Here is a 25,845-nt window from a genome sequence, read left to right as displayed (position 1 = left end):
CAGTTAAGTATATGACTCCTTAAAGAAATTTTTTTAAAGTTTATCTGTTTTTGAGAGACAGAGAGAGAGAGAAAACATGAGAGGGGGAGGGGCAGGAAGAGAGAGAGACACAGATTCTAAAGCAGGCTCCAGGTGAAGTAGGCTCCAGGCTGAGCTGAAAGCACAATGCCTGATGCGGGGCTTAAACCCGCCAACCACGAGATCATGACCTGAGCACAAGTCAGAAGCTTAAGTGACTGAGCCACCCAGGCATCCCTTCTTCCAACTCTTGATTTCAGCTTAGGTCATGATCTCATGGTTTGTGGGTCTGAGCCCCACATTGAACTCTGTGTTGACAGCATGGAGCCTGCTTGGGATTCCCTCTCTTCCCTCTCTCTCTGCTCCTACCCTGCTTGTGTGCTCTCTCTCTCAAAATAAATAAATAAACAAATTTAAAAAAATAAAGAAACTTACTGATAATACAGTAAAGGTAGGGGACTTTAACACCCCACTTACATCAATGCACAGACAATATAAACCAAAAATAAACAAGGAAATAATGGCTTTGAATAACACACTAGACCAGATGTAATTAACAGATAAATTCAGAGCATTCCATCTCAAAACAGCAGAATACACATTATTTTCAATGGGCCATTCTTCAGAATAGATCACATAATTAGGTCACCAATCAGGCCTCAATAAGTACAAGAAGACTGCAACCATACAATGCATTTTTTTCTGACCACAGCATTATGAAACTAGAAGTCAACCACAAGAAAAAATTCGGAAAGACCACAAATACATGGAGGTGAAACAACACACTACTAAATAATTAATCAGTCAACCAAGAAATCAAAGAAGAAATATAAAATTACAAGGAAACAAATGAAAATGAAAACACAACTGTCCAAAACCTTTGGGATTCAGCAAAAGCTGTTCTAAGAGGGAAGTATATAGCAATACAGGCTTATTTTAAGAAGCAAGGAAAGCCTCAAATGAACAACCTAATTTTACATCTAAAAGAGCTAGTAAAAAAACAACAATTGAAGCCTAAAGCCAGTGGAAGGAAGGAAATAATAAATATTAGAGCAGAAAGAAATTATATAGAAACTTTTAAAAAAATGATAAAAATAAAATACATCAATGAAACCAGGAGCTGCTCTTTGAAAAAAATTAGTAAAATTGATAAACCTCTAACCAGACTTATCAAAAAGAAAAAAGAAAGGATCCAGATAATTGAAATCACAAATGAGAGAGGAGAAATAAATACCAACACCACAGAAATACAAAAAAATTATAATACAATGTTACGGAAAACTATATGCCAACACAATGGACAACCTGGAAGAAATGGGCAAATTCCTAGAAACAAAACGTACCAAAACTGAAAAAGGAAAAAAATAAAAAAAAAAAAACTTGAACAGACTGATAACCAGCAAAGAAATTGAATCAGTAAGCAAAAATCTCCCAACAAACTAAGTCCAGGGCCAGATGGCTTCACAGGCATATTCTATCAAATATTTAAAGAAGAATTAATACCTATTCTTCTCAAACTAGTCCAAAATTATAGAAATGGAAGTAAAACTTTCAAATTCATTCAATGAGGCCAGCATTACCCTGATACCAAAACCAGATAAAGACTCCAGTAAAAAAGAGAACTATAGGCCAACATCACCAATAAACACGGATGCAAAAATTCTCAATAAAATGTAAGTACCGAATCCAACAATACATTAAAAAAATCATTTATTATGATCAAGTGGGATTTATTCCTTGGTTGTAAGGGAGGTTCAATGTTTGCAAATCAATCAACATGATGCATCACATTAATAAAAGGATAAGAACCATGTGATCATTTCAAGACATGCAGAAAAACCACTTGACAAAGTACAACATCATTCATGAAAAAAAAATCTCAACAAAGTAGTTTTAGAGTGAACATACCTCAACATAATAAAGGCCATATATGAAAAACCCACAAGTAACATCATCCTCAATGGGGAAAAAGTAAGAGCTTTTCCTCTACATTCAGGAGCAAGACAGGGATGTTCACTCTCGCTGCTTTTATTCAATATAGTACTGGAAGTCCTACCCACAGCAGCAGATGACAAAAAGAAATAAAAAGCATCCAATAGATAAGGGAGAAGTAAAACTTTCCCTATTTGCAGATGACATGGTACTCTATATAGAAAACCTGCAAAGCTCCACCAAAAATTTGTTCAACTGATACATGAATTCAGGAAAGTTGTAGGATACAAAATAAATGTAGAGGAATATGTTGCATTTCTATACATCAATAATGAGGCAGCAGAAAGAAATTAAGGAATTAATCCCATTTACAATTGCACCAAAAACAATAAGATACCTGAGAATAAACCAAACCTAAGAGGTGAAATACCTGTATTCCAAAAACTATATTCCAAAAACCTGTATTCCAAAAACCTTCTTTCTAGATATGTCTCTTGAGGCAAGGGAAACAAAAGCAAAAATGAGCTTTTGGGACTTTGTCAAAATAAAAAGCTTCTGCACTGAAGGGACCATCGACAAAAGTAAAAGGCGACCTATGGAATGGGAGAAGGTATTTGCAATGACATATCTGATAAAGGGTTAGTATCCAAAATATATAGAGAACATATACAACTCAACACTCCAAAACAAATAATCCCATGAAGAAATGGGCAGAAGACATGAATAGATAGATATTTTTCCAAGGAAGACATCCAAAGGGCCATCAGACAAATGAAAAGATGTTCGACATCAGTGACCATTAGGGACATGTAAATCAAAACTACAATGAGATATCACCTCATACCTGCCAGAATGGCTGAAACCAAAAGCACAAGACAAAACAGATATTGGTGAGGAGGTGGAGAAGAGGAAAACTCTTATACTATTGGGGGGAATGGAAACTGGTGTAGTACTCTGGAAAACAGTATGGAGCTTCCTCAAAAAATTAAAAAGAGAACTACCCTGTGATCCAGCAATCACAGTACTGGGTATTTATCCAAAGAATAACAAGAACACTAATTCAAAGGCATAGATGCACCCCTATGTTTACATAGCCAAATTATGGAAGCAATCCAAGTGTCCATGGATGGATGAATAGGTAAAGAAGGTATGGTATATATGCACAATGGAATATTATTCAGCCATAAAAAAGAATGAGATCTTGCCATTTGTAATGACATGAAATATAATGCTAGGTGAAATAGATCAGTCAGTGAAAGATAAGTATCATATGATTTCACTCATATGTGAAATCTAAGAAACAAACAAAATAAAACAAGCAATGGAAAAAAAATAAGGGAGAGAGGGAGACAAACCAAGAAACAAACTCTTAACTATAGAGAACAAACTGATGGTTACCAGTGGGAAGTGGGTGGTGGGTGGGTTAACTGGTGATGGGGATTAAGGAGTGCACTTTGTGTAAGAAGCAGTGGGTGATATATGAATTGTTGAATCACTATATTGTATACCTGAAACTAATATAACATTGTATACTGGAATTAAAATCAAATTTAAAAATTAAAAAAAAGTTAAGAGGAAAAGAAAAACCTAAAAGAACATAAGCATGAATATTTACACCCTGCCTGGGAAATAGTGTACCTTCAAAACATTGAAGAAATTATGCTTAAAGACAGAGATAGAGTTGTCCTTTTAAAAACTCAAGGTGACCTGGGCATTGTAAATCAAACAAAAATCTTTTAAGTGACAAACTGAGTGTTTATAAAAAGGGAGACGGGCTTTAGAAGGAAAACTGTAGGCCCAAAGTGGTGTCACTTAGTTTAAGGCTCTAAGTCAGTAAGCCATGACTTAATAGCTAACTTAACTGAGAGTTCAGTCCCCCAGAAATGTAATCTTTAACCTGTTAGCATGAAATTTCCTGTTCAGCACTACGAAGTTTACTGATATACCCTTTCATTCCTGCCAGGAGGGTAACCTAGCCTAAAACTGGATTCTTTGCTAATAATTTCCTTTTTTCCATTCCTTCTCTACCTTTAAAAACGTTTCTGGTAGCCCTTTGGACCTCCCCTATTGTTGTTAGATGCGATGCTGCTTGATTCATGAATCAATTAATAAAACCAATTGTATCTTTTAAATTTACTTGTTTGAATTATTGTTATTTAACACTATTTTTCTTTTTTCAAAAACATATATATTTGCCTTCATTTTTTACACAAAAAAATAGCATACTTTAGATAGACTAGCTTCTTTTCATGTAACCATATATCCTGGAAATCTCTCCATCATCAGTTCTGATACTTTCCTCATTTTTTTTTAAACTGCAGAGGGCTCTATTGTGTGGATGTTCCACAGTTCAGTGAACTATTCCAGTGTGTAGGCATTTAGGTTGGTTGAATATTTTACCATTACAAAAGGCATTGCAGTAAATAACTGTACAAAATCATCTTTGTATTGCTGGAGATATAGTAAATTCATGGAAGGGGGATTGCTTGTTTGAAAGATAAATTTACATGCAATTTTGTTAGATATTGTAAATTTTCCTTCATTAGGGTTGTACCAATTAAATCCCCACTAGCATTGATGTTGTCACATTTTTGTCACATATTTTAATTTTTTCAATGTGGAATGATAAGAAAATATATCTCACTATAGTTTGTTTACATACATGTTATGAGTCAGCTTGTATATGTTGTCAAATGTAGAGAAAATTTTATACATTATTGTGAATAGATCATTGATGTTCTGCTTATTTTTTTCTAGTGAGTCTTTTGTCACTTTAGTCTTTTTAAATTTTACTTTTTAAATCAATTTTATAGAGGTTTAATTACAGCTCAAAAGAATGCTCTTTTAAGTGTATAATTCTAAGAATTTTGACAAATATGGTCTGTATGTAAACACTGCCCAATCAACATACATACACCCATCATCTTAAAAGTTTTCCATGACCTTTGTTTGTGTCAATCTTCCATCCATGAACCCAGTCACCTACAAATCTGCTTTCTGTCACTAGAGATTCATTCTGTCAATTCCATAGTTTCATTGTGAATAGAATCACTCTCCTTTAGCCTGGCTTCCACCGCCCCCCTTTTAATGCTTTTTTACACTGCTACCTATTATTAGTAACTTATTCATTTTAATGGTGAGTAGTTTTTATAATGTCCAAAACCCATGCAATTTTACTGGAAGAAATTAATATAAATAATTATTAACTGGTAACAGAGAGTGAGCTACTAAGGGTTAAAGAAAGTTCCAAAGAAGATTCAAATAGTGTATCTGATGGTAGCCACTACCTCCAAGACTGAGCAGAATATCTAAAGAAAAAACAAATTTAGAAGAGTAGAGCTCCACCAAGTTCCCCGAACTTCACTGGAGATGGCATGACTGTGGCCCACTGAATAGAGAGAGGTTCACTGAGTTGCTGAAGGACCTGTCTGACAAGCAAGAAACTGTCGATAGGAGGGCTGAAATTCCCTGGAAAACCACTGCTGGATTGCTTCAAGACTCCCTGTGAAGTCAGGGTGCCTGGGTGGCTCAGTTAGTTATGCGTCCAACTTCAGCTCAGGTCACAATCTCATGGTTTGTTAATTTGAGCCCCGCATGAGGCTCTGCATTGACAGCTTGGAGCCTGCTTGGGATTCTCTCTCCCTCTCTGCCCCTCCCCCACTTGTGTGCTCTCTCTCTCTCTCTCTCTCTCTCTCTGTCTCTCTCTCAAAAATAAATAAACAAACATTAAAAAAAAAAAAGACTCTCTGTGAAGTCAACTGGAGTGATGGTGGAATTCACCAGGGTTCCACCTGCGGGGACGCCACTGAAACTCCCTGGCAAGTAAGCTCAAATAGCACTTCTGCATGCCACAGGAAAGCAAGGAGAAAAGCCTGGTGAGAAATAGGAAAAGACCTTCTTCTGTTATATGCATTGCAGTGTCCCTCCACCACCTTCCACTAATAAAGCTTAACATTGTGTCTGCTGGAAAACAAGAAAGTTTATAAAATTACAAAGCAAGGCAAAGAAGGATGGATTTGGAAGTCAAAGGGAATAAACTGGTAGTGGATAGATAGATAGATAGATAGATAGATAGATAGATAGATAGAAAGATAGACGATAGATAGATGATAGATAGATGATAGATGATGATAGATAGATAGATAGATAGATAGATAGATAGATAGATAGATAGATAATAGATAGATTTACTTTGTATGAGACTGGGACTGCCAAACTATTTTCAAAAGTGTTCTATTTCCACTCCATCCAGCAATGTATGAGAGTTCTATTCTTTCCAATATTTGATATTAACAGTGTCTAGTTTTAGCCAATCTAGTGAATATATGGTATTTCAATGTGTTTTGTTATTATGAACTTTATTTTATAGAAAAGTTTTAGATTTACAGAAAAATTGAGAAGAGAATATAGACTTCCCATACATTCTGCACTGTTTCCCCTTTTATTAACATCTTTCAATAGTATTGTCGCAGACTTTGAGTCTGTAGTTCTCTCTTGTCAGCAAGAGAGCGGATGCAGAATTGATACAAGAGACGCTAATGTCCGGCAAAGGATAAGAGCCCCAAACACGGGTTTTGTCTCCCTATTTATTGAGCTCTCAAGGTTTTACATATGTGGTGAATGTGCAGAAGAAAACAATAAGTTCTTGCCTAGAACACCTATTTGGAGTTCTAATTTAGTTTTGTGTGCTGACAGCATTTAACGCATGGGTATATCTTGGAGAAAACAAACTTGATGATTGTAAATATCTGAGGTAGCTTTTTGCATGGACAGGTTATAAACATTTATGGTGCTTGAGATGTAGAAGAAAAATCAACTACTCTCAACATCCAGGGTAGATTTTCCATAAACTGTAGGATTAATTATGTCAGACTGCAAAAAATTGTAGAGGTAGCAGATATACACAATCCTTATTCTAAAGAAGGTAAATATGTAACCCTGTGAAGTTGGTATGAGAATGTTTCATTTAAATCTCTACTATATGCTGTTATTTTGAAAATAACAATAAAAACAATAAAAGGAAGAAGAAAGGTAGTCTTTCTTCAGAGGGCTTTTAGGTGTGTGTGTGTGTGTGTGTGTGTGTGTGTGTGTGTGTGTGTCCTCATGCTCATATAAACATATAAATATCTGGATTAAATACTATCTTTACAGTCATGTGAGGTCTTTATTACTATCATATAAAAAGAGAAAAGCAACGTGCAGTCTAGAGTCCACTCACTGCTGTCCCATGTCCTTATGTCACTCTCATATCCCTGTTGGTTGTAGTACAGGGAGGAAGACAACTGAATGGCCTGAATGAAGCTTCTAGGTAGTAGGTTTAGGTATTTCAGATGGGGCTCAAGAGGAGAAGAGAGATGTACAGAGTATCCTGAGAAACATATTTTTGGGTTGGTGATTAAGCCAGGTAAGTGAAAAGAAATTTTCATGGTAGGGAAGAAGGGCAGAGTTGGGGAAGGTCAATAGAGACAGCGAACAAATCCAGGGGAAATGGCCTCAATTTAATGTCTTTCACCCTCATGATTTGTTCATCTATGTTCTAATTATTTCCTTCCTGTAGTTAGAATAATATTGAAGATTCTTCTACAAAGCTATAATCCTCTCCCATCTTAGATACTAGGTGTTCATCTTACTCTCTCTCGTCCTCAGAAATTATGTAGTTTTATTCTATTGGTTCTAAACCATCCCATGGTCCTTATATTATCCCTACATCCCTTAGTTCTCCTATCACTGCCTTTCGAACAGGAACATTTATTTTCTGTCAGATGAGAACACTCTGAGTCTCTTTTCTTACCTGTACTCCCTCCCCAATCTCAATCACTCACCCAAAACCTACTCAAGAATTCGTTCAGGAAAATTAGAATCTTCCCTATGTCTTCTAGCTTTTCATACTTCCTTCAGGAAGATGAGGGTGACAGAAGGCTTATAACTAGGCAGGGCTTCCTATACTCCCCTAAATTAGTGCTGCCAAATGATACTACCTTTCTCAAAGTGCACATCTGACCCAGAACAGAAGCTCCTTCCCACTCTAACTCTGTCCTCAATTTACCCAAAGAATACAAAAGCACTAATACTAAAGGATATATGCATTCCTATGGTTATAGCAGCATTATCTACAACAGCCAAATTATGGAAACAGCTCAAGTGTCCACTGACTGAAGAATGGACAAAGTTGTGGTGTGTGTGTGTGTGTGTGTGTGTGTGTGTGTAGCCCATTTTTAATTGGATTATTCATTTTTTGGTTGTTGAGTTTTGTAAGTTCTTTATAGATTTTGGATATGACCTTAGCTGTGTATGTGTGTGTGTGTGTGTGTGTGTGTGTGTGTGTGTTATTATATTGGAGTTATATATATATATATATATATATATATATATATATATGGATTATAATGGAATATTATATATTATTATATATGATATATGTATATATAATGGAATATTACTCAATCATAAAAAAGAACGAAATTTTGCCATTTGCAATGACATGGATGAAGCTAGAGTATTATGCTAAGTGAAATAAGTGAGTCCAAAAAAGACAAATACTCATATGTGGAATTTAAGAAACAAATGAGCAAAGGTGGGGGGGGGAGGAGAGAGAGAGGCCAAGAAACAGACTATTAACTATCAAGAACAATTGATGAGGGGCGCCTGGGTGGCGCAGTCGGTTAAGCGCCCAACTTCAGCCAGGTCACGATCCCGTGGTCCATGAGTTCGAGCCCCACGTCAGGCTCTGGGCTGATAGCCTGGAGCCTGTTTCGGATTCTGTGTCTCCCTCTCTCTCTGCCCCTCCCCCGTTCATGCTCTGTCTCTCTCTGTCCCAAAAATAAATAAAAACGTGAAAAAAAAATTAAAAAAAAAAAAAAGAACAATTGATGATTGTCAGAGGGGAGGTGAGTGGGGGGATGGACTTAATAGGTGACATCGATTAAGGATTGCACTTGTGATGAGCATCAAGTGTTGTATGGAAATGTGGAATCATTATGTTGTACACTGGAAACTAATATTACACTGTATTGAACTAACTGAAATTTAAATAAAAATTAAAATTAATATTTTATCCCAAACCCTATATTAGCTTTTTATTACCTTAACAATGTAATTTTTTTAAATTTTTTTAATACTTATTTATTTGTGAGAGATAGAGAGAAGGAGTGCAAGTGGGGGAAGAGGCAGAGAGAGAGAGGAAGATACAGAATCCAAATCAGTCTCTGAGCTGTCAGTAGAGTCTGACGCGGGGCTCACATTTGTGAACCATGAGCTCATGACCTGAGCTGAAGTCTGACGCTTAACTGACTGAGCCACCCAGGCACCCCAACAATGTATTGTTGAGAGCAGGATTTCATTTAAAAAATTAATCCTCGGGGCACCTGGGTGGCGCAGTCGGTTAAGCGTCCTACTTCAGCCAGGTCACGATCTCGCGGTCCGTGAGTTCAAGCCCCGCGTCAGGCTCTGGGCTGATGGCTCAGAGCCTGGAGCCTGTTTCCGATTCTGTGTCTCCCTCTCTCTCTGCCCCTCCCCCGTTCATGCTCTGTCTCTCTCTGTCCCAAAAATAAATAAACGTTGAAAAAAAAATTAAAAAAAAAATTAATCCTGGAAAAATCTATTAAAAAACAGTTCTTCCATGTATTATCATTTTAGTTTCTTTTGCTTTGCTTTTATGTTAAGTTTATGTTTTCCTATAAATAAATGTACATGGTATGAGATGAGGACCAGGTTGATACTTAAAATATATATTCAGGGGAGCCCGAGTAGCTTACCAACTCATGATATCAGCTCAGGTAATGATCTCACTGTTCGTGGGATCAAACCCCTCATTAGGCTCTGCGCTGACAGTGTGGAGCCTGCTTGGGATTCTCTCTCTCCCTTTCTCTCTGCCCCTTCCCCTTCATGCTCTCTCTTTCAAAATAAATAAACACTTAAATATATATATAAATATTTTTAATAAATGACCTAGGTAACTGAATATTCAGTTATTTATTAAAAATGTCATCTATTAAAAATGTCAGTGTCATTTATTAAAAATCTTAATTACCTTGACATCTTTGTAAAAATATCAATTGACTTGGCAAAACCTAATGCTGGTGGTAATGTGGAGTAGCAGGAATGAGCATGCATGTCTGGTAAGAATGCAAAATGATACAGTCACTTTGGAAGACAGTTTGGCAGTTTCTTACAAAGCTAAACATCGTCTTACATACACTTCAACAATTGTGCTCTTAGTTATTTACCCAAATGAGTTGATAAGTTATGTCTATACAAAACCTACATATGAATGCTTGTAGCAGTTTTAAACATAATTTCCAAACACTGGAAGCAACCAAGTGCTTCAATGGGTAAATGAATAAACAATAATATATTCATAAAATGAAACATTATAAAGCAATACAAAGAAATTAGCCTTTTGCATCAATGTTCATCAGAGATATAGACCTGCAGTTTTCTCCTCTCATGATGTCATTGTCTGGCTTTGGTATCAGGATAATGCTGACCTCATAAAATTAATTTGGAAGTGTTCCCGCTCCTATTGTTTGGAAGAATTTAAGAGTAATTGGTATTCATTCTTTTTTGAATGTTTGGTAGAATTCACCTTTGAAACCATCTGGTCCTAGACCTTTCTTGGGAGGTTTTTGACTACTGCTTCAATCTCCTTATTTATTGGTTTGTTTAAACATTCCATTTCTTCTTGACTCCATCTTGGGAGATTGATATTTTAGGAATTTATTAATTTCTGCTGCTGTATTATCCAATTTGTTGGCATGCAATTGTTTATAATAATATCTTAGGAAACTTTTTTGTTTCTGAGGCATTTGTTTTAATGTTTTCACTTTCACTTCAGATTTTATTTATTTGAGTCTTCTCTGTTTTCTTTTTAACTAATCTAGTCTAGCTTTGTGTTTATAAATTTTGTTTATCTTTTCAAAAAGCCACTCATTCTTTTGTTCATGTTTTCTATTGTTTATGTATTATTAATTTATCTCTGCTCTGATCTTTACTATTTCCTTCCTTCTGCTAAATTAGGCATAGTTTGTTCTTCTACTTCCTTGAGATGTAACATTAAACTGTTTGAGATCTTTCTTCTTTTTTAGTGTAGGTGTTTATTTCAATAAAATATCCCGCTTAATATTTCCTGAACAGAAATGTAAAAATCCTCAATAAAATATGGCAAACTGAATTCAATAGCACATCAAAAACATTATTCATCAGTATCAAGTGGGATTTATCCCTGGGATACAAGTTTTAAAATACACAAATCAGTCCATGCAACACAACATATTAACCAAGTGGGGTAGGCAGAGCACATGAAGAACATTAAGAGGTATAAACTTTCAACTATAAAATAAATAAGTCTTGGGAATAAAATCTAAAGCACAGAGAATATAGTAAATAATATTGTAATAACTTTGGTGATAGATGGTTAACTACACTTATGGTAGTTATTGTTGTATACATGGAACTAATATTATATGCCAACTGTACTTCCATTAAAAATTTTTTAAAAGCTTCTGCCAAGAAAACTTATAGAACTAACAAACAAATTCATCAAATTTGCAAGATACAAAACCAACACAAAAATCAGTAGCATTTATTTACACCAACAATGAAATATCCAAAAGGAAATCAAGGGAACAATCTCATTTATAAAATCATCAAAAAGAAGAAAATACTTAGCAATAAATTTAACCAGGGAGGTGAAAGATCTGTACACTGAAAACTATAAAATATTGATGAATGAAATTTAGGAAGACATAAATAGAAAGATATCCCATGTTCATGGATTGGAAGAATTATCAATGCTAAAATGGCCACATCACCCACAGTGATCTGCAATTATATTACAATCCCTATCAAAGTTTCAATGGCATTTTCATGGAAATAGAAAATAAATGCTAAAATCTAATTAACCCAAAAATGACAACAAATAGCCAAAGCAATCTCAGAATAATAAAGTTGGAAGTATCACATTCTTTTATTTCAAATTATACTAATCTAAACAGTATGACACTGGACTACAAGTAGACATATAGATCAATAGAATGAAGTAGAAAGCCCAGAAATAAACCCAAGCATATAGGGTCAACTAATTTTCAGGAAGGATGCCAAGAATACACAATGAGGAAAGAAAAATCTCTTTGACAGTGTTGGGAAAACTATATATTCACATGAAAAACAATGAAATTGGACCTTTATCTTACATAATGCACAAGATAAACTCAAATGTGCTAAAGAATTAAATTGAAGTCCTGAAACTATAAAACTCACAGAAAAAAAAGCGTAAGGAAAAAGCTCCTTAATAATGCTCCTGTCAACAACTTTTTTGGATATGACACCAAAAGCACAGACAACAAAAGCAAACATAAACCAAGTAGAGATATATCCAACTAAAAAGCTTTAAAAAATTTTTTTTCAATGTTTATTTATTTTTGGGACAGAGAGAGACAACGCATGAACCGGGGAGGGTCAGAGAGAGAGGGAGACACAGAATTGGAAACAGGCTCCAGGCTCTGAGCCATCGGCCCAGAGCCCGACGCGGGGCTTGAACTCACGGACCGCGAGATCGTGACCTGGCTGAAGTCGGACGCTTAACCGACTGCGCCACCCAGGTGCCCCAAAAAGCTTTTATACAGTAAAGAAAATAATCAACAGAGTGAAGAGATAACTGACAGAATGAGGAAAAATATTTGCAAACCATGTTAAAGGGTTAATATCCAAAATATATAAAAGACTCAAATAACTCACACATGTTAGAATAACTACTATCAAAAAGACAAGGGGCACCTTGGTGGCTCAGTTGGTTGAGTGTCCAACCCTTGATTTCAGCTCAGCTCACGAACCCAGGGTCATGAGATTGAGCTCCACATTGGGTTCCATGCCAGGTATGGAGCCTGCTTTAAATTCTCTCTTTCTCTTCCCTGCCCCTCCCCTGCTCTCTCTCTCCCTTTCTAAAATAATTTTTTTTTAATTTTATATATTTTTTAATTTTTTTAATGTTTATCTTTGAGAGCAAGAGAGAGCTCACACACGCACACGTGAGTGGGGGGATGGGCAGAGAGAGAGAGAGAGAGAGAGAGAACCCAAAGCAGACTCGAGGCTCTGAGCTGTCTGCACAGAGCCTGATGCAGGGCTCGAATGCATGAACTGTGAGATCATGACCTGAGCTGAAGTAGGACGCTTAACTGACTGAGCCACCCAGGTGCCCCTAAAATAGAAAAAAATTTTTTAAACAAAAAAGATAAGTGTTGGAGAGGGTATGCAGGAAAGGGAACTCTTGTAAACTGTTGGTAGGAATGTAATTAGTAGAGTCATTATAGAAAACAAATAGAGGTTTTTCTTAAAAAGTGAAAAATAGACCCACTCATTCGTTAGTAGGGTGTTCTTTAACCTCCATGCTTTTGGAGGTTTTCCAGACTTTTTCCTGTGGTTGATTTCAAGCTTCATAGCACTGTGGTCTGAAAATATGCACGGTATAATTTCAATTCTTGTAAACTTATGAAGGGCTGTTTTGTGACCCAGTATATGATCTATCTTGGAGAATGTTCCATGTGCACTCGAGAAGAAAGTCTATTCTGTTGCTTTGGGATGCAGAGTTCTAAATATATCTGTCAAGTCCATCTGATCCAATGTATCATTCAGGGCCCTTGTTTCTTTACTGACCGTGTGTCTAGATGATCTATCCATTTCTGTAAGTGGAGTGTTAAAGTCCCCTACAATTACCACATTCTTATCAATAAGGTTGCTTATGTTTGTGAGTAATTGTTTTATATATTTGGGGGCTCCTGTATTCAGCGCATAGACATTTATAATTGTTACCTCTTCCTGATAGATAGACCCTGTGATTATTATATAATGCCCTTCTTCATCTCTTGTTACAGCCTTTAATTTAAAGTCTAGTTTGTCTGATAGAAGTATGGCTACTCCAGCTTTCTTTTGGCTTCCAGTAGCATGATAAATAGTTCTCCATCCCCTCACTCTCAATCTAAAGGTGTCCTCAGGTCTAAAATGAGTCTCTTGTAGACAGTAAATAGATGGGTCTTGTTTTTTTATCCATTCTGATACCCTATGTCTTTTGGTTGGCGCATTTAATCCATTTACATTCAGTGTTATTACAGAAAGATACGGGTTTAGAGTCATTGTGATGTCTGTATGATTTATGCTTGTAGTGATGTCTCTGGTACTTTGTCTCACAGGATCCCCCTTAGGATCTCTTGTAGGGCTGGTTTAGTAGTGACAAATTCCTTCAGTTTTTGTTTGTTTGGGAAGACCTTTATCTCTCCTTCTATTCTAAATGACAGACTTGCTGGATAAAGGATTTTCGGCTGCATATTTTTTCTGTTTAGCACACTGAAGATATCGTGCCAATTCTTTCTGGCCTGCCAAGTTTCAAAAGAGAGATCAGTCACGAGTCTTATAGGTCTCCCTTTATATGTGAGGGCACGTTTATCCCTTGCTGCTTTCAGAATTTTCTCTTTATCCTTGTATTTTGCCAGTTTCACTATGATATGTCGTGCAGAAGATCGATTCAAGTTACGTCTGAAAGGAGTTCTCTGTGCCTCTTGGATTTCAATGCCTTTTTCCTTCCCCAGTTCAGGGAAGTTCTCAGCTATAATTTCTTCAAGTACCCCTTCAGCACCTTTCCCTCTCTCTTCCTCCTCTGGGATACCAATTATGCGTATATTATTTCTTTTTAGTGTATCACTTAGTTCTCTAATTTCCCCCTCATACTCCTGGATTTATCTCTCTTTCTCTCAGCTTCCTCTTTTTCCATAACTTTATCTTCTAGTTCACCTATTCTCTCCTCTGCCTCTTCAATCCGAGCTGTCGTCGTTTCCATTTTGTTTTGCATTTCGTTTAAAGTGCTTTTCAGCTCCTCGTGATTGTTCCTTAGTTCCTTGATCTCTGTAGCAAGAGATTCTCTGCTGTCCTTTATACTGTTTTCAAGCCCAGCGATTAATTTTATGACTATTATTCTAAATTCACTTTCTGTTATATTATTTAAATCCTTTTTGATCAGTTCATTAGCTGTTGTTATTTCCTGGAGATTCTTCTGAGGGGAATTCTTCCGTTTGGTCATTTTGGATAGTCCCTGGAGTGGTGAGGACCTGCAGGGCACTTCCCCTGTGCTGTGGTGTATAACTGGAGTTGGTGGGCGGGGCCGCAGTCCGACCTGCTGTCTGCCCCCAGCCCACCGCTGGGCCACAGTCAGACTGGTGTGTGCCTTCTCTTCCCCTCTCCTAGGGGCGGGATTCACTGTGGGGTGGCGTGGCCCGTCTGGGCTACTTGCACACTGCCAGGCTTGTGATGTTGGGGATCTGGCATATTAGCTGGGGTGGGTAGGCAAGGTGCACGGGGGCAGGAGGGGCAGGCTTAGCTGGATTTCCTTAAGTGATCCACTTCAGGAGGGGCCCTGTGGCAGCGGGAGGGAGTCAGATCCGCTGCCGGAGGTTTGGCTCCACAGAAGCACAGAGTTGGGTGTTTGCGCGGAGCAAGCAAGTTCCCTGGCAGGAACTGGTTCCCTTTGGGATTTTGGCTGGGGGATGGGCAAGGGAGATGGCGCCAGCGAGCGCCTTTGTTCCCGGCCAAACTGAGCTCTGTCGTCAGGGGGCTCAGCAGCTCTCCCTCCCTTCATCCTCCAGCCTTCCCGCTTTCTGAGCAGAGCTGTTAACTTATGACCTCCCAGACGCTAAGTCGCGCTTTCTGCCGGAACACAGTCCGTCAGGCCCCTCCGCTTTTGCCAGCCAGACTCGGGGCTCTGCTTGGCCAGCGAGCCGCCCCTCTGCCCCACTCCCTCTCGCCAGTCCGTGGAGCGCGCACCGCCTCGCCTCGCCGCCCTTCCTACCCTCTTCCGTGGGCCTCTCGTCTGCGCTTGGCTCCGGAGACTCCATTCTGCTAATCCTCTGGCGGTTTTCTGGGTTATTTAGGCAGGTGTAGATGGAATCTAAGTGATCAGCAGGACGCGGGGTGAGCCCAGCGTCCTCCTACGCTGCCATCTTCCCTCTCCCTCTGTTTCTTAAATTTCCCATGTGAGTGAAATCATGTATTTCTCTTTCTCTGACTGACTTATTTCACTTAGCATAACATACTCTAGGCCATCCATGTTGTTGCAAATGGCAAGATTTCATTCTTTTTGATCACTGAGTAATATTCCGTTGTGTGTATATATATATATATATATACCACATCTTATTCATTCATCATTTGATGGACATTTGGGCTATTCCCATAATGTGGCTATTGTTGATAGTGCTGCTATAAACATTGGGATACATGTACCACCTTTGAATTAGCATTTTGTATGCTTTGGATAAATACCTAGTAGTGCAATACCTGGGTCATAGGGCAGCTGTATTTTTATTTTTCTGAGGAAACTCCATACTGTCTTCTAGAGTGGCTGCTTTAGGTTTCATTCCCACCAATACTGCAAAAGTGTTCCCCTTTCTCCACATCTTTGCCAACATCTGTTGTTCCTAAGTTGTTAATTTCAGCCATTCTGATGACAGGTGTGAGGTGGTATCTCATTGTGGTTTTATTTTTCACTTGTATTTCCCTGATGATGAGTGATGCTGAGCATCTTTTCATGTGTCTGTTAACCACCTGCATGTCTTCTTTGGAAAAGTGTCTATTCATGTCTTCTGCCTATTTCTTCACTGGATTATGTATTTGGAGTGTTGAGTTTGGTAAGTTCCTTATAGATTTTGGATACTAACCCTTTATCCAATATGTCATTTGCAAATATCTTCTCCCATCCCATCAGTTGCCTCTTAGTTTCATTGATTGTTTCCATTGCTGTGCAGAAGCTTTTTATCTCAATGAAGTCACAATAGTTCATTTTTGCTTTTGTTTCCCTTGCCTCAGGAGATATGTCTAGGAAAAAGTTGCTGTGGCCACCAAGGTCAAAGAGGTTGTTGCCTGTTTTCTCCTCTAGGATTTTGATAGTTTCATGTCTCACACTTAAGTCTTTCATCCATTTTGAATTTCTTTTTGTGATGGTGTAAAAAAAAGTCCTGTTTCATTCCTCTGCATGTTGCTCTCCAGTTTTCCCCATGCCATTTGCTGAAGAGACTGTCTTTTTTCCATTGGACATTCTTTCCTTCTTTGTCAAAGACTAGTTAGCCATACATTTGTGGGTCCATTTCTGGGTTCTATTATGTTCCATTGATCAGTGTGTCTGTTTTTGTGCCAGTACCATTCTGTCTTGATGATTGCAACTTTGTAGTACAGCTTGAATCCCAGAATTGTGATGCCTCCAGCCTTGGTTTTCTCTTTCAACACTACTTTGGCTATTCAGGTTTTTTTTTTCTCGTTCCATACAAATTTTAGGATTGTCTGTTCTAGCTCTGTGAAGAATGCTGGTGTTATTTTAATAGGGATTGCACTGAATGTGTAGATTGTTTTGGGTAGTATTAACATTTTAGCAATGTTTGTTCTTTCAATCCAGGAGCATGGAATGTTTTTCCATTTCTTTGGTCTTCTTCAATTTCTTTCATAAGCTTTCTATAGTTTTCAGTGTACAGATCTTTCACCTGTTGGTTAGGTTTATTCCCAGGTATCGTAGTTTTTGCCACAGCTGCACACACACCAAAGGGCAGGGATTGCTCCCTGCATGGCCAGCTAAGAGGCTTGGCTGCAGGAAATGTGGGTGTGCTCATGTACAAGGTTATCTCTTCCCTTCCCCAAGGCAACAGTCATTTTGGAGTGATGCTGGTCCTGGCAAGGGCTGCCTGCTTGATGTGGTAGGGTAGTAGCTGCTTTGGAGAGATGCCTGCCGAAGTCTGTGGTTGGATGGTTGGGTCAGGATGGGAATGCTAGGAGGAGACTTACAGTGCTAGCAAAATACATAGAGTATTAGCAAGAGCTCCCACAAGTGTCTGACTATCTAGGTTGAGGAAGGGTAGAAAAATAGTACCCACTAGATCTTTGTTCCCTGAGTAATCCTCTGCAGACCCTGCCCCACTAGAACACATTATAAGGATAGTCAATAAATCTCCTTCAGATTTATCCCAGTTATCCCTCAAACTGCTGTGTCTGTGCTATATCCCTTTCTGAGTTATTTAGTATGCTTGCACTCTGAGGGCAGGAACTTGGTTTCTTACTGGCCTCCAGCTCTCCTGAGTTAAGCCTGCTGATTTCTAAAGCTCCAGGAGTTACACTTTGCTGGTTTCCAAAGCCAGATATTGTAGGGACTGATTTTCCCAGTGTGGGTCCCCATGGCCATGGGGGCCCAGTGTGGGGTCCGATCTCAGTTTTCTGTGCTTGTAATATTTCTTTCATTTGTGATTAGTCAGGCTGGGGTTGTGGTTCCCAACCAGACCTCCACATTTTTTTTTTACCCTTCTGGATGTGGCCTTCTTTCTACAATTGGCTGTGAAAGATCTGTTCTGCCAGGTCATTCTCAGAGTCTTATAGATGTAGATGTCACCTTGGTGTGTCATGGGATGAGGTGAGCTCAGGATTCTCCTACTATGCCATCTTTCTTGGTTCCTATTTTAATCTTTTTAAGGAGCTTCTATACTATTTTTTATATGGCTATACCAATTTATAATATCACCAAAATAAGATAACTGCTACTGGGAATGTGGGGAAGAGAAGTTATCTTTTTAGTCTGTTGACTGTTTACTGTGGAAAATCTTTTTAGTTGATGCAGTGCCCCTTGCCTATTTTTGCTGTTTTGCTTGTGCTTTCTTTGAAGGTCATACTGAAAAAATCATTGCTAACACCAACACAAGAAGCTTTTCCTCTATGTTCTATTCCAGCAGTTTTATATTTTCAGGTCTTCTATTTAAGTCTTTATTCCACTTCAAGTTGGTTTCTGCATGTGATGTGAGGTACAGGTCAATTTTCATTCTTCTTCACAAGGATATACAGTTTTTGGAACAAAATTTATTGAAGACACTATCCTTCCCCCATTGTATGTTTTGACACCTTAAAGATTAATTTATTATAAATGTGTGGATTTCTTTTTGGGCTTTCTATTCTCTTCCATTGATCTATATGTCTGTTTTATGCCAGTATTATGCTGTTTTCATTATTATAGCTTTGGAATGTATTTTGAAGTCTTGTGGTGTGATTTCCCCCGTGTTCTTTTTGCTCAACATATCCTTGGCTTCAGTGTTTTTGTGGTTCCAAATGAATTTTAGGATTTTTTTTCTATTTGTTAAGAAATTCATTGGAATTTTGATAGGGATTGCATTGTATCTGTAGATTACTTTGGGTAATATGTATCTTTTAATAATATTAATTTTTCCAATCCATGACATGTGATATTTACTCCTTTGTGTCTACTAAAATCTTTTCATTGATGTCTTTTAAAAAGTTTTCAGTATAATATCTTTCACCTCCTTGGTTAAATGATCTCCTAGGTATTTTTTTAATACTACTGTAAAGGGATAGTTTTCTTAATTTCTTTTTTAGATAGTTCATTGTTAGTGTATAGAAACACAACAGATTTTTGTATGCTATTTTATATCTTGCAACTTTATTGAATTTATTAGTTCTACAGCTTTTAGTTGATCTTTGCGTTATTCTACATGTACTATCAAGCCATCTGCAAACTGAGTATTTTATTTTTTCATTCAGATTCAGATAACTTTTTTTCTTGCCTAATTGCTCTAGTTGAGACTTGTAGTCCTATATTCAATAAAATGGTGACTATGGGCATCTTGTCTTGTTCTTGATCTCACAGGAAAAGCTTTTAGCTTTTCACTTGTGAGTATGATGTTAGCTGTGGGTTTCTCATATAAGGCCTTTATAATGTTGGGGCACCTTTTTACATACATAACTTGTTGAGAGTTTTATCCTGAAGAGGTGTTGGATCTTGTCATATGCTTTTTTGTGTCTATTGAAGTGTTCATGTGATTTTTAACCTGATGTCTGTTAATGTGGTGTATTATACTTCTTGATTTGCATATGCTAAATCATCCTTTCATCTCAGAGGTAAAACCCACTAGGTTATGATTTCTGATACTTTTAATATTCTGTTGAATTCAGATTAATTGCATTTTGTTGCAGAGTTTGTATCTATGCTCATCAGTGTATTGACCTATAATTTTCTTGTAGTGCACTGTTCTGCCTTTATATGAAGATAATGCTGGCTTTAAAAAATAAGTTTGCAAATGTTCCCTCCTCTTAAACTTTTCAGAATAGTTGACAAGGATTGGCATTAATTTTTATCTTAATATTTAATAAAATTCACCTATGAAATTATGTCCTGGGCCTTTCTTTATGAGAGGGTTTTGAATACTGATGCAATCTCTTTAGTCCTTACTGGGCAGTTCAGATTTTCTATTTCTTCATGATTCAGTCTTCATAGGTTGTGAGTTTGTAGGAATTTATCCATTTCTTCTAAATTATCTAACTTTTTGGTGTTATTTGTTCATAGTGGCCTTGACATAGTGATCTTTTGTATTTCTGTTGTATCAGTTGTAAGATCTTCTTTTTCATATATAATTTTTTTACACCTTCTCCCATGTTTCTAAGGTAGTGTAACTAAAGATTTGTCAATTTTGTTAATCTTTCCAAAAAACAAGTCTTAGTTTCACTGAACTTTTCTATTGTTTCTCTAGCTTTTCTTTCATTTATTTCTGCTATGATCTTTAGTATTTCCTTCCTTTACTAATATTGGGTTTAGTTCCTTCTTCTTGTATTTCTGTAGAGTGTCCATTTAGGTTGTTTATTTGAGATTTCTCTTCTTCCTTTATTATTTTTAATATTTAATTTTTTTGAGGGAGAGAGAGGACATGAGTGGGGAGGGGCAGAGAGAGACCCAGAATCTGAAGCAGTCTCCAGGCTCCAAGCTGTCAGCACACAGCCCAAACCGGGGCTTGAACTCACAAGCTGTGAGATCATGACTGAGCCGAAGTCAGACACTTAACCAACTGAGCCACCCAGGCGCCCCTTTCTTCTTTCTTAATGTAGGAATTTATTACTAAGAAATTTCTCTCTTAGAACTGTTTTTGCTATTTCCCTTTGGTTTCTGTATGTTGTGTTTCCATTTTCATATATCATAAGATATTTTTGATTTACCTTTTGTTTTCTTTTTTGACCAACTGGCTTCTCAGAATGTTGTTTAATCTCATTTGTCAATTTTTCACCTTACCTCCAGTTATTGACCTCTAGTTTCATATCATTGGCATTGATGAACATTCTTGAGGATAACAATTTTCTAAATTTGTCAACTTGTCTTGTGATCTAACATATGATTTATCCTGGAAAGTGTTCCTTCTTGAGCTCTGAGAAGAATATACATTTTAGTGTGTTGAATGGGATGATCTATGTATATCTGTTAGGTCCATTTGATATAAAATGTACTTCAAGTCCAATGTTTCCTTATTGACTCCAGGTCTGGGTGATCTATCCATTGAAGAAAGTTGGGCATTGATGTCCCTTACCATGATTGTATTATTTATTTCTCCCTGGATTTTTGTTTGTAAATCTCCATAATGTGGACAGTTTCTTGGGGATTGAAAACAGCAGAGCTTTTACAAATATTTCCATTCCTTCAATTAACTTATTCCTGTCTTTTTTCTCTCTTCAGTCTCATTCCTGTCCTCTCAATTTACTTTCTTATTTTCTCTTTCTCAGTAGTTTACTTCAGTATGATAATGATTATCATCATGATAGGTGAAAGCAAAACTTGGAGACACAGGAATAATTGAGGATAAGTAATTTGACGAACAGCAGAAAAAAGGAAGGATGCACTGAGGAAAGAAGGAACAAAATTATGACAATATTATTTACTTTTGAAAACTTTTCCAGTTAAGTATTCAAAATTATATAGTGATTGTTTCAATTAAATAAGTTGTGAAGAATTAACTGACAACTCAATTGGATAGTGCTGCAGTATCTACCAATGTAAAAAAGTGAAAGTGACCAAGGCTGAAAAACGATTTGTATGCATTCATTGCAATTATTCACTTCCTAAGTTCTTATGATGAATTCCAGAACCCTCGGGGTGCTTGGGTGGCTCAGTTGGTTGGGAGTCTGATCATGACTTCGTCTCAGGTCATGATCTCACTGCTTGTGGGTTCGAGCCTCCCGTAGACCTCTGTGCTGACAGCTCACAGCCTGCGACTGCTTCGGATTCAGTGTCTCCGTCTCTCTCTGCCCCCAGCCCACTTGTGCTCTGTCTCTCTTTCTCTCAAAAATAAACATTAAAAACATTTAATAAAATCCTATGCCAATAGTTGACAAATGAATAATACTTGTGTGTATATATATTATACATACAGATATAACATGTATGTATAACATATGCTTATATGAATAAACATGTAATTGGTGACTATATATATCATAAATATATATATACACACACACATATATATTCCATATATCTCCATATATCCCACACGCACACACACGCAGATCTGTATGTGTGTGTGGGGGTGGGGGGTATATGGAGATAGAAGGATAGACATAGAAAAAGTTAAAGAACTTATTAGGGGAAGAAAGAATGAAAATGTTATAAAAAGATGTTAATAAAATGTAACCACAAGAACTAATAACCCACATTTATTCTCTAAATTCAGTAAAATCATCACTTTTCTCCCTTCCCTTTTCATTTCCTGGAGAGCATTACGTAAATCAAAGTGAGCTCACCTGCTTCTGAGTGTGTGTGTGTGTGTGTGTGTGTGTGCGCATGTGCGTGCAGCATCCTGGTTACTTTTGACTTTACATTCTTATTTTTCAACAAAGTCTTATTTTCTTCTTGTATGTTTACCTTGATATTTACATTAATATCACATTAATCCTTTTGTTTTGTTTTTCAGAAGAACTTCAGAAAAGAAATGTGAGACCTGACACCATAAAAATCCTTGAAAAGGGCACAAGCAGCAATGTCTCTAACATCAGCCCTAACAATATCTTTCTAGATATCTCTTCTGAGGCAAGGGAAACAAAAGCAAAAATAAACTATTGGGACTACATCAAAGTAAAAACTTTCCATTCCATCCTATGGGATGGAAGAAGGGTAGTATCCAAAATATATAAAGAACTGATACAATTAATATCCAAAACATAATCCAATTACAAAGTCGTAGAAGACATGAACAGACATTTCTCCAAAGAAGACATACAAGTGGCTAACAGACATGTGAAAAGATGCTCAACCTTACTCATCATCAGGGAAATGCAAATCAGAACTACAATGAATTATCACCTCACACCTGTCAGAGTAGCTAAAATCAACAAGACAAGAACAACATGCGTTGACGAGGATGTGGAGAAAACTGAACTCTCATGAGCTGTTGGTGGGAATGCAAACTGTGGAAAACAGTATGGAGGCCCCTCAAAAAATTAAAAATAGAACTACCCTATGATCCAGCAGTTGTACTATTTGTTATTACCCCCAAGATATACAAAAACACTAATTCAAAGGAATACATGCACCCTTATGTTTATTGCAGCATTATTTACAATAGCCAAACTATGGAAGCAGCCCAAATGTCCATCCATGGATGAGTGGATAAAGATGTGGTATATATATACAATGCAATATTATTCAGCCATTAAAAAAATGAAATCTTGCTATTTGCAACAACATGGATGGACCCAGAGATTCTGATGCTAAGTGAAATCAGACAGAGAGACAAGTACCATATGATTTCACTCATATGTGGAATTTAAGAAACAAAACAAAGGAGCAAAGGAGAAAAAAGAGAGCAAGAGACAAACCAAGAAACAGCCTCTTAACTGCAGAGAACAAAATGATTGTTGCCAGAGGGGAGGTGGGGGGGGGGGGTGTAACAGATAAATCAAAGTAGTCCAGAGCTACCCCAAACCTGGAGGGTGCAGCATCCTCAAAATAGAGGCCATCACTGTGCTCTTCCAGTGGCTGACTGCTTGGCCTATGACATACTACCACAAACAGCAGGCCCCCAAGATTGAAATGAAATGTGGCTTTGTGAATACAATGTGGGCTCTGGAGTCAGAAACTCTGCCATTTGTTGGCTGGGTGACTTCAGATGTCTCAGCCTTGAAGAGTTTCATTGTAAATGTTATTAAGGATTAAATAAATTGTACGTGTAAAGTATGTGTCTAATATAAAGCCTTAGAGTTCATATAATTTTATTACTCTCCTTGTTGTCTACAGTGGCTTGAAATCCCATTCACTGGCTCTTTTTTCCTAGCACCACAGACCTCTTGACTTTCCCTTGCTATCTAATTCCAATGGCTTCCCTTCACCGGTTCACCCTCTATTTGTTTCAAGGCCCCTCCTTTTTATAGATATAGGAATTTTTCTCACTTCTAATTATTAAACATTTATTAAGTGCCTATTCTATAGGAAGTTCTCTGCTTCAAAATGTCTGGAAGTTACAAGGATGAAGGAAACAATCTCTGGCCTCAAAATGTCTGGAAAATAAGAACTTATTCAAGAGCCCAAATAGAGTAAATCCCCTTTCAAAATCATAAAATCCCCCTCCAAAATATTCTGAAGTCTTCCCAGCCTCTTGGTCCTCAACTTCCTTTCTTCTTGTCTCTCTGAAGTTCTAGTTCTTTGTTATGACACAGATTCTGGAACCTTCACAGGCCACACTCCTTTAGTCTGCTTAGGTCTGATTAACCTGAGCCACATAGTTCCTCTGTAACCCTCTGCATGCTTGTCTACAAGGACCTCTGCCACATCCAAGTTCATACTGCTCAGAAAGAGTGAGCTTGGGGTGTTCCTTTTATCTTGATCTCCCTTTGACAAAGAAATCCAGATGACACAGAACCCTCTGAAGACAACACCTGAAAAATGGCAGTCTTGGGTATGGACCGACTCCTTCTCTAAGGTCACCCAGACCTTACTGGCTCAGAACTCTTCAGAGACTTTAACACACTCCTTATCTGTCTGCTTTCTTTCAAATTCAACATCCTTTCTTTCACTCTCATTGATTCCTCTGGGAGCCTGAGGAAAACCACTCAGAGTCAGCTCAGCTCTAGAGTGAGGACAATGATTTCTTCTTTGGTTTCAAGAGTTTGGACAACTAAAACAAAACAACCATCCTCTGGAACAATAGGAAAATTCCTTAGCCTGTTGTCTTACTTCTGGTAGTATTGCTCACTTTATAATGTTTTAACCCTTCTTCTTATTTTCCTCAAAAATGGAATGGATCATCTTCTGTCTAATAGCCAGAACATTTCAGACACCACTCAAAGAGAGTACTGCCTTCCAGAAGCTTGATCCAAGTACACCACCTGGTTATCCCTTCCTCCTCTAAGGATTACTTCACATCAGTTATGAAATTCTGACTTGCCATGAAAGAGGCCAAACTATTTACTATTCATTTTAGTGGTCCATTAGGAGCAAATCTCTGAAGGTTGTTTTGTTGGGAAATTGTTCTCACGTGACCTAACAACTGAAAGATTGTGTAGACATATGACTGATTTTCCCCAACTTGAGGTGTTTCGTTACATCTTGAGGTGAATTCATCTACTGCTTTCTTGCAGCAGCTTAATCTTGGTGTAATTAATTTTTTTAGCCCTTCATAGTTCAGTTGTCTCAACATTTATCACTGTCACAGGCAGATTTATGATTGGTTTATTCACTCATTTATTCATTTCTTCCTTCCGCCACCTTCCCTTCCTACATCTTTTTCTTTCTCTTTCTCTTTTTCTCTTTCTTCTTTCCCTCCCTCCCTCTCTTCCTTTCTTCTCCCCAGAGCTCCTTAGTCTCAGTTCTTCATAACCGTAGCAAGGTATCTACTTAAGATTTGTCTCTCCAGTTATACATAAACAGATATAGGCTAGCAGTCCCAGCATGGGACTTTGGGAGAAATTCTATTAACAACTGTCACAAATATGTCTTATCATGAGAGGCTTTGTGGGTGATGACTGAAAGGTCTTTCCCAACGATAAGAAATTTCTGTTTTCTGTTGTGGTTTTCGTTAATATGATCATGTTCAGTCAGGGGCCTCTAAAATT

The 25,845-nt window shown here is 37.5% G+C and overlaps 1 protein-coding gene and 1 long non-coding RNA gene across 39 annotated transcripts in view; one reads left to right on the top strand and one right to left on the bottom strand.

Annotated features, from left to right (window-relative positions):
* The window catches only part of LOC109499620, a 148,566-nt gene that overhangs the window by 5,574 nt on the left and 117,147 nt on the right, over positions 1-25,845 (bottom strand). The window lies entirely within an intron of this gene.
* The window catches only part of TSBP1 (testis expressed basic protein 1), a 220,018-nt gene continuing 218,624 nt past the window's right edge, over positions 24,452-25,845 (top strand). For 36 of the 37 annotated variants that reach the window (XM_045057354.1, XM_045057353.1, XM_045057351.1 and 33 more), the window contains exon 1: positions 24,452-24,689. In XM_045057354.1, coding sequence (XP_044913289.1) covers positions 24,677-24,689 — 13 coding nt within the window. In that variant the 5' untranslated portion in view covers positions 24,452-24,676. The remainder of the gene's footprint in view (positions 24,690-25,845) is intronic. The other variant, XM_045057360.1, reaches the window with a different exon arrangement.

This window comes from Felis catus, chromosome B2 (genome assembly GCF_018350175.1).
Source record: "Felis catus isolate Fca126 chromosome B2, F.catus_Fca126_mat1.0, whole genome shotgun sequence".
Classification (NCBI taxonomy): Eukaryota; Metazoa; Chordata; class Mammalia; order Carnivora; family Felidae; genus Felis; species Felis catus.
Note: the sequence above shows the minus strand (reverse complement) of the source record. Positions and strands in the feature narration are given on the sequence as shown.